This window comes from Berghia stephanieae, chromosome 2 (genome assembly GCF_034508935.2).
Source record: "Berghia stephanieae isolate SIO BIC M18660-M18661 chromosome 2, UCSD_Bste_1.3, whole genome shotgun sequence".
Taxonomy (NCBI): Eukaryota; Metazoa; Mollusca; class Gastropoda; order Nudibranchia; family Aeolidiidae; genus Berghia; species Berghia stephanieae.
Window position 1 is genome coordinate 59,293,480 of NC_088361.1, and position 13,460 is coordinate 59,306,939.

Below are 13,460 nucleotides of genomic sequence, written 5' to 3' on the forward strand. Positions count from 1 at the left end.
CCTGTCTGTTAGCTTTGGCAACATTGTCATCATCCTCAGAATCACTAGAGTCACTGTCAAAGAGTCTTCTTGTCTGATTTTTGGCTGCTGTCACCTTAGCTTTTTTCTCCATAGCTTTCTTGTTTTTCTTTTTGCCGGAGCTTTCCTTGTTATATTTGGCTGAAAACATGTTATATTTAAATTGAGACTGAAAATTAGGACACAAGAATTTGAAAGTGTGGTTCAATATCACAGTAAGTTTAAGAGACAAATAAATGAAGAAAAATTTGAGTTAAGACTTGTAAAAGTTAAAACTTTTCAATGTAAATGAATACCAAAAAGTAAAATGTATGAGATATAATGAGATTAACAGTAAACGATATACAATTTTTTTTTTTTTAATGCCATGTCAAAGGGGAGGACGGATTCTACTAAACAATTGAAGGGGGGGGGGGGGGGGGGAGAGAGAGAGAAACAATGAATAAATAAATATATTTTGATCTTAATTTTAGGATTTCTAAAGGCAAAAGATTAGTTAGATGTAAGAGATGTTGACGCATTAAGCAACCATTTATAACTCACCAAGCTGATATTGGTCAAAATCAGTGAACTTAGAAATCATCACTTTCCTCAGAGCTGCAGGCAAAGCCCCTCTTTTAATGGATGTTCCATCAAATGTCTTTATTAAAGAATGACAATATATGATTAAATTTACTACAGTTAATTAAGGTTAGGCTTTAATAAATGTAATATTAATTATACTAACATGTTAATATGTAATATTCTCCTGTCGCTTAACATGCACATAACCGGGAAAAAGGAGGTTATTAACGTGCCAGTCATTTGACCAGCACACAAAATCTTTCTCATGGCATAAATTTCCAGCGATATAAAATTGGAAAAATTAGAAACTTTACTAAGTAAATACAGATGTAACAAAAACCTTGGTTATATCATGGGTTCTTTCAAAACTTGATTATTGCAACTCTCTCTTTTTGTACAGCTTGCTAATAAACGGAGACCACTGTATTATATTTATTATTATTATTATTATCATTATTATTATTATTATTAATAATAATAATAATTTAATCTTTCTTGTCCAAAAATGGCAATTTGTATCATTTAGTTTACAATGTTTTAAATTTAAAATACAATACATAGACAGACAAAAAAAAAAGATTAATAAAATAATATATACGAGCAACAAAATGAAGATGACATTTCATAACAGTTTTGAAAACCCATACATTCTCTCCCTTACTCACAGGCACACACCCACTCACCCCTGCACACACCCACACGCCCCTACACACACATACACACACACAAGGTATAACATTGACAGTAATGGTCTTCTATTTATAAGGATCAAAAATTGTACTTACTTAGCTTTATTTATTGCTTTAATCGCAGAAGGTATGAAAGTAAATTGACATCTATTTGTTCCACATTTTGTCTCTAAATATTGTCTACCAGATGGTTGGAGAGTAAATTCATATTTTAAAGGATGTGTCTTGTCATTGAGAATTTCAAATGCTTTCCCCTCAACAAATCTCATGTAGTGTTGTTCAATGCTTTTCAGTTTGCAATTCATTATTTTACTCGATTCTTTAATTATTCTATCTAGTTTTGATTTCTCTTTCACAATTTATGGAGTTTCTCTATCGTTTCACTTTCTATTATTATTATTATTATTACTACTACCACTACTACTACTACTACTACTACTACTACTACTACTACTACTACTACTACTACTACTACTTCTATTATCATATACAAAATGGACTTCAATTTCTGAATATTTGCACCATTGTTATTCTATTTCAGTAAATTTCGACAGGCAATTTTTTGTTTTTATCTTTCTTAGTAATAGGTTGAGAAATGAAATAGTTTAACTTTATCAATATCTTATCATTTCTAACTCTGTATAAATATTATCATACCTGAAAAATTTCAGCAACTTCCATCCAATCTGAAGGCAAAGCAATGGATGCACAATAGTACTTTTTCAAGTACTGTCTGCAAGCATCAAGGCTCGAAGCCAGGGCAAGCAAAAAGTTTGAGGTGGTCCGGATGTTCAGCTCTTTTCTTGAATACAGAGCAATCTGGAAAAAAATGACATAAAAAAGTTAATTATGCATATTTGGCATGTTTTTAAAAATACAACACATTTCACTATACTTTTATGCTATGCTTTAGTTGAGGTTATTATTTTTAATGATTCTTTGGGTTGGCAAAAAAAAAAAAAAAGAAAATAACCCCCCCCCCCCCCAAAAAAAAACCCAAAAAAAAACAAAGCAAAACAAAACAAAACAAAACAAAAACAGCCTAATGTCGCTCTACACTTTTGAGGCTCAAAATAACTAAAAAGGTATTATCTGTAATCCACTAATAAATAATATTTCTGAATCGATAGGTGGAAGTGTTTGACCAGAATTAGTGTTTTCAAGGTGTCATTTTTTAAAGAGAATATGAGCTATCATTTTAGTTCCATGTTAGAGACCACTTTCTAATTTTGTACACATATTTTTCATTTATATCTTTACTTCTTTTACGGATTGTACACATGGATACAGTTAAATATGTTCACATATACAATTGTCTGTACTGATTTTACTTGAATATCAGAGCGAAAATTCCAGGCTCCATAAATATTATCCTTGATCACATTATCAATCCTTGTTTTTGCAGCATTTCTAGTAAAATTCTTAAGAGAGACTTTCACTGGCCTAGAAGAAATTTCCTCTGCGATTTGATTTATAGGACTGGAAAAACAAAAATATACCTTAAAGATCATTTATTCCATCTTTTCCTCTATGACTTGTTTTCTAAAAAAATCACATGACTACATAAGATCTATAATGTTTTCATAATTCTAGAAAGTCTTTGAAGATTGATTAACTGCATTATCTGATGATTTAAATAGAATGAACTCTTTTCTTGTTTTTCATTTCTGACAACACAAAATCCTTTTTGGAAGTTGCTAGCATAATTCTTAAGAAATTTTAAAACTTGTCATTAGTTTTTCCTGTACAAAAAGATTTTACTTCAAAAGCTAAAGCCGCAGAACTTATTGAAAAAAAATCATCAATAAAAAAAGCCATAATCATATCCTTCAAATGGAAGTGACAGCAGAACTAAAAGACATTTAAAAGCTTATTTTCTTTTCATCCGCCCACCCCCACCCTCCCCCTCCCAATCTCTTCCCTACTTCTAAATCCCCTTTTAAAGTAGATGAATATTCAACTGGGATCTAAAGATATTCAAGAGAGAGAATGATAAAAGTTTACCTTCAGAATAAACTCTGGATCATGGTCCACCAGTGTAGTTACACTGTCTGTAATGACTTGACGAGTAGAATCTCTCCTATTGGAAAAGTTGGGTTGGCTGATCAGAGACCCACTCACAAGATTGATAAGACCTCTCTGGAAATATTGTTTAAAAATGTGATTAATGACAAAATTAAAAATTAAATAAATATCTATAAAGTAAATTTCAAGAATAAGCACAAGTGCCCATTGGTGACCAATGATAATGAGCACTAGCCCATGTTTGTCAATGCTGACAATACCAAAACCTCTTAACATGAATTTGTCAGTACCGGATTATTCCATGTCACTTCAATAGTCAAAATATTGTAAACATTTTTTTTTAAATCTTTAAAATTTCGGCCTTTCATAGGATTGAAAAATTTCCTCTTGTTTAATAGACACACTTGCACAAATTTCACATAAACCGACATAACAAGGTGAAATCAAGACAATTACTTGATGATGTGGGACAGTAAAATGAGGATTATTTGTTTTAAAAAAACCTTTTTTAAATGTCTTTTTTTTTTCAGAATAACAGCATATTCTTATGACTTTTCACACTTCTTTTCATAACTTTTCATGACCAATACTGGCGAATAGGCATCAGCTCCAGTTGGTCAGTACTAACCAATAGCCACTTTGTCAAAAATATCTTTAGCAATTATGTACTGGCACTTTTCCTAAATCAGTGATACATTCTGAACAAATTTATTGCAACCATCTCTAAAAACCATCTACGTGACTCTAGGATCTTGTGGCATCAGATCAGAAGTCCTGGGTTTGAGTCCTGCTCTGAGTGGTGCAGAGTAGAGTCCTTGGAAATTGCTCTTTACTTACATTCTCTCACCATACTCAGGGTGTGAAATGAGTACTTATCCGTTAAACAGCTTTGTCTCTGTAGGAAAAATTGTAATTCGCAGAACAAGCATTATGTCTCATCCTACATCTTAAATCAATTAAGCCTTACTTGCCGGAAATCAATAAGGCAATGGTCAGTGTCATTGATCATAACATGTTAGATAAAGGCGACCCACAAGAAGAATGGAACAGTTCATACATCAGTGGTCACAAGAATGGATCTTCTTTGTATTTAAATAAATAAGTTATGATACAAAAACACATTTTCTATAAGTTGAATAATTTATCAATAGTTTAAAAACACAGAGAATACTAAGAGTTTTTACAATTGAAAAAAATTAATGATTTTGCCAACAAACACTGTGACACCTTGGCCAACAGGACTTCAGTCACCTCGCATCAGACAGTCGATTACGGAGAGAGGAATAAAAGGATATAAAAAACAATTATCCTCTCTTGTTGCTTGTGTGAGTGTTCGATTATATACAAATGCAATAAAAGAAAGTTCTACACATTACACATGTTTAGTTAAAACTCACTATTTGTTCTGATTAAAATCAGGTCTCTTCACTCTCAAATCCCTTGTCAGCACATGGGTGGGGGAAGAGGGATGGGGATGACTTTCTGGCTTTCTTTGTTGGTTAAAAAGTCACATATTTTCCACACACGAGGTGAAGGGCAAAGCAAAAGTATTCACCAATCAGATTCATGTGTTATTTTTATACAATTCTAAATACAGAAAATGAGCTGGTGAGCATGCATGTAGTCAGAGAGGTCAAGACTGACCTGCTTACCCATAATTTATGGACCGTCGCTTTCAGTGGTCAGCTGCTCCCTTCTGTCCTAATTTATGGCACGTCATGTTAGGGGGGTTAAGTGTTGCTGTTGGCTAGGGACCTCTTGTAACGCACTTTGGGCATGTTTAGTGGATATTGTGCTATATAAAAGCTCAAGTTTGGGGGGGGGGGGGTTGGTTTGTTTTGTTTTTTTAAACTGGCACTCATAACACTTTATACAATGAATTGTTTCAGAGTTATGGCAATTTGTTGAGAACCTGACTGCAAGCAAGCCTCTTGGAAAAGAAAAATTATACGAGGTTTGGGCTATGAGCATATATATTAATTTTCTCTCATGATAATAATATGTAGATAATATGTACAATTTTGAAATTAAAAGAAGACTTTTACTATAGTTGAAACCCACCTTTAGTCCAGTCACATCTGCAAGTGACCTTTTGCTTAGCTTGACAAGACTCAAGTCTCGGTTAGGAGGAACAAAGTCAGGTATGTCCACTTCCATGTATTCCTCTTCATTTTCACAATGGAGTCTGTAGTCAGGCAGATCAATGGTATATTGTTTTATAACCTTGGCGGAAATCTCGCCAACAGAACTTTCCATTTTCTTCTTCTTTTCTGTTTTTCCATCTTTTCCAATACTCCTTTTCGTCGCTGTGGACTTTTTGAGTGGCTCTTGACATTTCTTTTCTCTGGTACTCAGTTTCGTTTTCTCTGACAATAAGCTTGAGCTTTGTAATGAAAGGCCAAGTAAACCAGTTTCAAGACTGGACTTGGGAGTGCCTAAATTAAGTTTACTTGTCAAGCTCAAGCTGCCAACACCTGTCAAAGAGGATTGGTTTGACAAGAGAGAGGAAGTCCTGAGCGAGGATAGACCCAATTTGGTAGAGGATGTCCCCGAAGTCAAGCCTGTGCTGCCAAGTGAGCTTGTCAAAAGACCTATTTTAGAATTATTAAAGAAGTACAAAAACAAAATTACAAGAAACTGTGATTAATTATCATTTCTATTGGTAGCATTACGGTAATTTATTGATTACAAAAGTAATGATATTTCAAATGATGTAAATCCTCAGCTGACATTGAATGTGCTATTGTGTAATAGCATATCATCGAGGCAATATCAGCAATATAAAAAGAAAGAAGAAAATCAATGCCAGGTAAGATTCAAACCAAACATTTGCAATCATGTCTGGTGCGCAAACCTACAAATAAGGCAAGCCCCATAAGAATCAAATCAGCAAAGGATATTACAAGAAATAACTCTTTTCATGCTTAAGATAAATGCAGATCACTTGATTAGATCTACTTTTTCATTTAGGTTTCTCTTTCTATACACCAACAACTAAGTTAGCTAAACTAAGTGCCATAACCAATACACAAATACTGTTTAGAATAATTAAGTGTAAAAACTCTCTAATAACATTTAATTTTAGTCAAAATCGAGTAAACAATAAATATTTTAATCTAAAGTTATGAAACAACAAATCCATTTTGAAATTTTCTTTTAATTTCTTTTTCATTTTCGTTTTCAAACTAATTAAAATATTTTACAACATATTGCAGAAATTACTTACTGGATGTGAGGGACAGGTTTGGACTTGTTGAAGTCAGCAATTTAGACTTCTTGGGAGATGGATCGAGAAGGGTATTGCGAGTTGTTGTCATTCTTTTATCTGCCATTGTTGTAATGATGAATTGTCACAAATCAGATCTAGAAAAAAAGATGACAGGAACACGGTGACATCTTCATATTCCCTGACCTCATTTTTTTTTTTTTCAACTTGGCACTCATACTGACTTGTTGACATGAATGCCAGAAAACAGGATTATTTGAAAAGAAAATTTATCAGAATTTTTTTGTTATGCAAAAAGGCATGAAAAACGCTCTTTTAGCAATAACAACAAAACAAAAAACAAAAAAACAAAAAGAAAGAGATAAAAACTTGCTCTTTTAAAACATCTGATAAATACCATTTAAACTTAAAAGCTATATGGTACAATGGAAATCATGAAAATATCAAGTCTACTATTCTTAATTGGCATTTAAATTATCAGAAATATAAGAGTAGCAAGATATGAGCAACATTACCGTGAATATTTAGTTTGAAAGTATTTATTCCGTTGAAAATTATGGGAGATAAAAATTAAACAGTTACTCTCACCCCTAACGAATGTTAAAGTTATGAAATACGAGAAAACAAGGGCCTAAATTATTTAGGCTGAACACTGTGATTATTGGCAGACATTTCTGACACTAACGATGGACAATTATTTGCAGTTCTGTCACTGTCAATAACGAAGATGATTATTCACAGGCAGTGTCTGTCAATAACAATTGACGATTATACACAGACTTTTTGAAACTCCTCTGTTTCAAACATTTATTCACTTTCCAGAATGTGAAAACTTGTAATGGACATAGAAATAAGTAAAGTTAATAATATATCAATAGAAGTATAAAATTACCCAAATAAATCCATGGATAGTAGGTTACTCTCTCTCTCTCTCTCTCTCTCTCTCTCTCTCTCGCTCTATATATATATATATATATATATATATATATATATATATATATATATATATATATATATATATATATATTTATATATATATATATATATATATATATTATTATTATTATCATCATTATTATTATTATTATTATGACCCTTTTTACCACTATCCATAGAACTAGCATCTACCCCCTCCTCCCCCCCCCTCCCCCCCCCCTCCCCACACAACCACATCCCACCACAATATCATACACACACATGTATACAACACACACCACACACGCAAAGTCTTCTTGATATGATATGATATAAGTCCAGATTTATGTAGGCTTTTACAGCCTTTTATCTGCTCTTGTGCATTCGTGAACGTATTTAATTCACGTCTCTCAAAACTGGGCATGCCACATAGTGGAAGGAGGTATCTGAATTAACTCTACAAACAGTATTTTTCTGTTTCACAATGAGCGTCGAGACGGCAATTGAATGCCTGCAATGAAGGGGCAAGCGGTTCCATTTGTCAACTACCCAAACTGAGAAGAAGTTCTGCCTAAGGTTTAGAGAACACCTTTCCTTGGAGAGTTTGAATCTATGTCCTCTGGTAGTGCTGGTGGAATCAAGATTGAGAAGGCTCATGTTTACAAAGTATAGATTATGAGTGTATTTGAACACTTCGATAAGGTCTCCTCTATCTCTTCTATACTGCATGCTCGGTATTCATATCTTTTTCAGTCTCTCTGTGTATTCTAGACCAGGAATAACCCTAGTTGCATGTCTTAGAACACTTTCTATGAGATCTTTGTCTTTCTGCAGACATGGTGCCCATGCTACATTGCCAAATTCCAAGTGGGGACGTACAAGTGCAGTGAACAATTGTCTCATGTTATCTTTATCAAGATGAGTGAACGACCTCCTAATGTTGTGTTGCAAAATGATAAATGCCCCTACCTCCCCCCCCCCCCTCTCCCCGTTTTTTTTTAATTTTTCCTTTTTTCTCTCTTTTAATTGCTTTCTATAAAACATTACAAATTGTAATATTCATCCCCACTCCGATCTCAAAAAGTATATCTATAAATTATATATTTGTTCAGAAACAAAATAATCATGGCAAAAAAGGATAAAAAATAGGAAAAATAAGATGTGATAGATAATTTTCCTCCAGTTTTGCTTCATTGTTTTGATTTTGACCGTTATTTTCATCTCTGATTTGGATGTGTTGTTGAATCTAGTTCTGTGGAAGTGTTATAATAAATTATATTATTTTGTATGAGGAAGACAGAGGAAAATATTAGAAGTGGTCGGGAGCTGGACGAAAACACCTAAGCCTATGATTCGTCTGCGAAATAAAAAAAAATGAGTTAAGATGGCTGTCAACATTAGATGGAAGAGTATGAAAAGTTTGATAAATACCCTGACTGTCCCAACAATTTCAAATAAAATATTAAACATTTGTAACCAAAGGGGGCCCCGATGGCCCAGTTGGTAGAGCATCCGCTTCACAACCAAATGGACCGAGATCGATCACGGTTGAAGTCGAGTTGTTTTTTTTCTGACACCAAACCCTTGTCCACCCACCAGTGATCTGGTAGCTGGGTCTTTTGGATCTGGCGGAAGGTACTTTGCAATAGACTATCTAGCGTATAGTATACTGGCAGTAAGAAAATTGCTATTGTCCGTTTCCATAGAAACATCGGGATAAGCTCGAGCTCCATGGAGACATATTTGGGGGGAAAAACGAACAGACCTATTTCATTCTTCATATTCATAGTATCATTGAACTTACCTCTAAACTCGAGACCCAATCAGTACCATTTAGTCGTCGAATATCAGTATCAATGTTCAGTCAGCAGTGTGCAATCAGTCGTTCACTGATTCACTGTTGATGATTTATCCTGTATGGGAGAAATTCAAATCAATAACAGTGTACCATGCACATACTTATTCAATAAAGAAAATCTGACGGTTAACCTCAAACCTGCAAGAAATTTGCAACCGCTTGCAAGTTTCGTGAACGTTTGTTACTATTCATAGCGCCTTACGACAGTGGAGAGAACTTATCCCTATATTTTTTGTTTGTTTATATAGAAAAATGGAAAAGAAACGAAAACTTAATATTTCCGCTACCGTTTCCACTCGTGCTGGGCGAAGTCGTGGATTTCATCCAGCCAATTGCGTTAGTGAGAGTACCTAAGGGAGCGATATGAAATTTTTAGGGAAAGAAGCTACAATTTAAAAAACAAAAATAATAATGAATATTATTATAGCTTAAGTATAGTTTCAAATGATACTTACAACTTAGAACTTTGGTCATTCTTATCAAGATTGGAACTGTCCCACTGAAGTCGAAACATTCCGTTTCCTAGCTTGGCGGAGACACTGGGAGAAGTGCGCGTGCCTGACGAAGAGTGAGAAATATAATATCCCAACGACATCACAGCATGCTGATATGAAGACAAGATTTACTGATATTTTTTAACGAACGAAAGGTTTCTTCGTAGTGGTACTGCGAATCATGATTCCACGGTGGAACCACTATTCGCACTAGTAGAAGCGCTCTCCCGTCTCTGAAAATTAGTCTTTGTGGGCAGGGAGGTTCAAAGTTACAAAAGGAGTAAGACAGGGATGTATTCTATCACCCCATTTGTTCAGCATTTACACTGAAGGTATAATGCGAGATGTGGAAAACGATGTCTTGAGAAGTAATTACAACGAACCTAAAATGCAAGGTCTACCCATAAAAATCTGAGGTACGCAGACGACACTGCACTATTGTCCACAACACCGGGGGGACTAGAGAATCTAATAACATCTGTAAAGGAACATAGCGAGACCAAAGGCCTTAAGCTGAATATAAAGAAGACCAAAATCATGAATACTGACAAATGCAAAACAGATGCCATCATAAAAATCAATGGAGAAGAAATAGAAAGAGTAAAGAATTTTGAATATCTTGGAGCCAGGATTGAGTACAACGGGAAATCGGCCCCAGAGATCAGGAGGAGACTAGCAATGGCAAGATCAACGCTAGAAAAGATGAATAATATCTGGAAAGGGCAGTGCATTCAAACAAAAATCAAAATCCTCAAAAGTGTTGTTTTCCCAACTGCAACATATGGATGCGAAGCATGGACTATCAGCAAAGCAGAGAGCACAAAGATCACAGCTTTTGAAATGGCATGCTACAGAAAAATACTCAGAATATCATGGACTGAAAAACAAACAAACAAAGAAGTCCTGAGAAGGATCGGAATAAAATCACCAATTCTTCTTCAAACTGTAAAGAAATTGAAACTAAACTATTTTGGCCACACGACTCGCCACGAATCATTAGAAAAGCACATTCTGCAGACAAGGGTAGACGGCAAGAGAGGAAGAGGTAGACCAACAAGAAGCTGGGAACAAGATATATGTGAATGGCTGGGAATGACAGCAACTCAAGCAAGTAGACTGGCGGAAAACCGTAATCTGTTTCGCAAGAAAGTTCGGGAAGCAACGTCCTACGCAGGATCAGCTGACTAGAGAGAGAGGGCAGGGAGGCACTTGCTGTATCTTCTATCCCTCTATAGCTGTTTTCCAATTTGCCTCTCTCTTTGTCTTGGAATGAGATTGCTTGCTTTTGTCCTGGCACTGGCCGGACTCCTTGGCTGGGAGGGAAACAGTCCAATTTATTGTTATTGTTTTGGGAGATGATGTTTTTTCCTTGTAAATCAACTCTCTGTTATGTATTGTTATATTTGTTAATTTGAATGTGTAATGTAAGCATTTGAGTGTATTCCTCTTAGTTGGATCCTGTATTGGTGTCCGGAATGGACTCTGAGGTGATCTCAAACTTAGTAGATTGATGGTATGCTCTTGGAATCTTCATATGATCTTACTTGTTCCCCGTTCCCCTTTGTCTTCCTTTTTCTTGGGTGCTTTAATTGTGATTCTATAATTTGTCTATCCTATTGTCTTCCTTTTTACCGGCGCTGATATAACCTAAATGTGTTGCAAGCGCCGTAAAACCCGTAAACAAAACACACACACAAAAAAACAGACCAACATGTTATCGGTCAGGAACTCATCACTCAAAATACAAGATGTGAGTAAAGTATAGTCTTTACCTCAGACTCAACAGTCAAATGCATTAAATCACAAAGCCGCACAGGAGTGATATCGAGTCTTAGAGAATGTCTTGGATTTTAGAAAAGCAAGAAGAGGTCTAAATCGGAATTACTATACTAATTTTCAGTGTTTATCCTTATCAGCGGCGTAGTCTGAGACTTCAAAGAGAAGGGACTAAGATAGAGTTGAATGTGATCGGGCAGCTATCAGATCAGTAACTTTGAAAAAATATAGTTATGCGGCAGGTTGAGGGAGGTCGATTAAAATTAGCAATATTATAGTTAAATTAATATAATATTATAACACTACGACTTGCAACTTTGTTTTCTCCTTCCCCGAATAAAATTAAATTGAAACAATGAAGGCAGCTTTTCTCTATATTGACTACGAGCCATTAAAAAAAACGATCGAAGTGTATTGGGACCACTTTTATTTCTTTTATATATAAATGATTTACCATGTGCCATAAATTCAGCCGGTAAACTGTTTGCAAACGATACGAAGATCTATAGTAATAGTACAACCGAGCATCAAATGTCATTTGGATTTTAATGTTTCAAAATTAAAGTATTACATGTAGGAAAAAATAATCTATGTCATTATTTTACCGATACTTATATGTCAATTCTACTTTTCGCTGTGCCTTATGAAAAGGATGTGGTAGTTACTTTGAATTTTGATGTACATATTGATAATTGTGTAAGCCATGCAAACAGGATGATGGGAATAATATATAGAAAGTTTATAAGACTTGATTAAACTATATTTTTGTATTTGTATAAATCGCTTGTTTGCCCATTCTGGAATACGGAACTTGTATCTGGAGTCCATTATATAAAATACAATCTATTAGTATTGAAAGAGTACAGAGGAGATTTATGCGATGCAGTATTTATCTTATAAGGAAAGGTTAGAAAACTTACCAAGTTTAAAATGTAGAAGAATTCGTGGGGATTTAATTCATATTTGTATAGTACATAGTCTTGATAGGATAGACTTTTCTGATTTTTTTTTTCATTTTCTTATATTACTTTTACTAGAGGGGACAAGTTTAAGATTTATGTCACTAGATGCAAAGCAAACATAAGACAAAACTGGTTCGATATTCGTATTGTGCAGAAATGGAACAATTTGAAATTTGAAACAAAGAATGCAAAATCTATGGATTATCTCAGGGTGTTAGTAGACATGGAATTACATGATGGGAGATTTATATGTGACGAATAATACGTATTTGAAGTGCTGTTGACATGGCTTTCAATCTTTTATGTAAATATCATGCATTGTTATCTTATTATGGTTATCTTATATATGGATGCAAGTGTGTGTGTGTGTGTGTGTGTGTGTGTGTGTGTGTTTTGCATGTCACGGTTAAAGATATATACTTCACTTTTGCTCACCAGTATATCTAAAATGTTATGCACGTTTTCTGGAGAGTATGCCACCAGAATACAATTGTCTGCTTATCTTGTGTTATTCGTATTCTGACCTTTAACGACGACGCCTTTCGTATCTTTAATTTCTTTGAATCTTATTTCACTATATATGTTAAAAAGGTTCGGTGATGAGACTCATCCTTGTCCTACTCCCTTCTCGATGTAAAGAAGAAGTCCGATGTTTCGCTGTCAAGTTTGATACACGCTGTTTGGTTTCAGTATAAGTTTTTCACAATTCGAAGGTCTTTACTGTCTACACCGATCTTTTCTAAGATTTTGAAGAGCGTTTCATGTTGTACTGAATCAAAAGTTTTGGAATAATCAATGAAGCATAGATAAAGTGATTTTTGTTATCGTTTGACCGTTGTATTATTGTTTTCAATGTAAAAATTGCATTTACTTTTCTTTATCAAATCAAAACTTACCTCTGGAGAGATCTTTCTCCTCATTCTTTGCATAAGT

The 13,460-nt window shown here is 34.4% G+C and overlaps 1 protein-coding gene across 1 annotated transcript in view; it reads right to left on the reverse strand.

The window, feature by feature from the left end:
- The window catches only part of LOC144965242 (telomerase protein component 1-like), a 64,559-nt gene extending 55,035 nt beyond the window's left edge, over positions 1-9,524 (reverse strand). Inside the window, exons 1-7 of the mRNA XM_078900377.1 lie at positions 9,242-9,524; positions 6,523-6,659; positions 5,358-5,887; positions 3,276-3,410; positions 1,929-2,090; positions 562-658; positions 2-159 (exon numbers count right to left, since the gene is read on the reverse strand). Coding sequence (XP_078756503.1) covers positions 2-159; positions 562-658; positions 1,929-2,090; positions 3,276-3,410; positions 5,358-5,887; positions 6,523-6,628 — 1,188 coding nt within the window. The 5' untranslated portion in view covers positions 6,629-6,659; positions 9,242-9,524. The remainder of the gene's footprint in view (position 1; positions 160-561; positions 659-1,928; positions 2,091-3,275; positions 3,411-5,357; positions 5,888-6,522; positions 6,660-9,241) is intronic.
- Between the last annotated feature and the right edge of the window lie 3,936 nt (positions 9,525-13,460).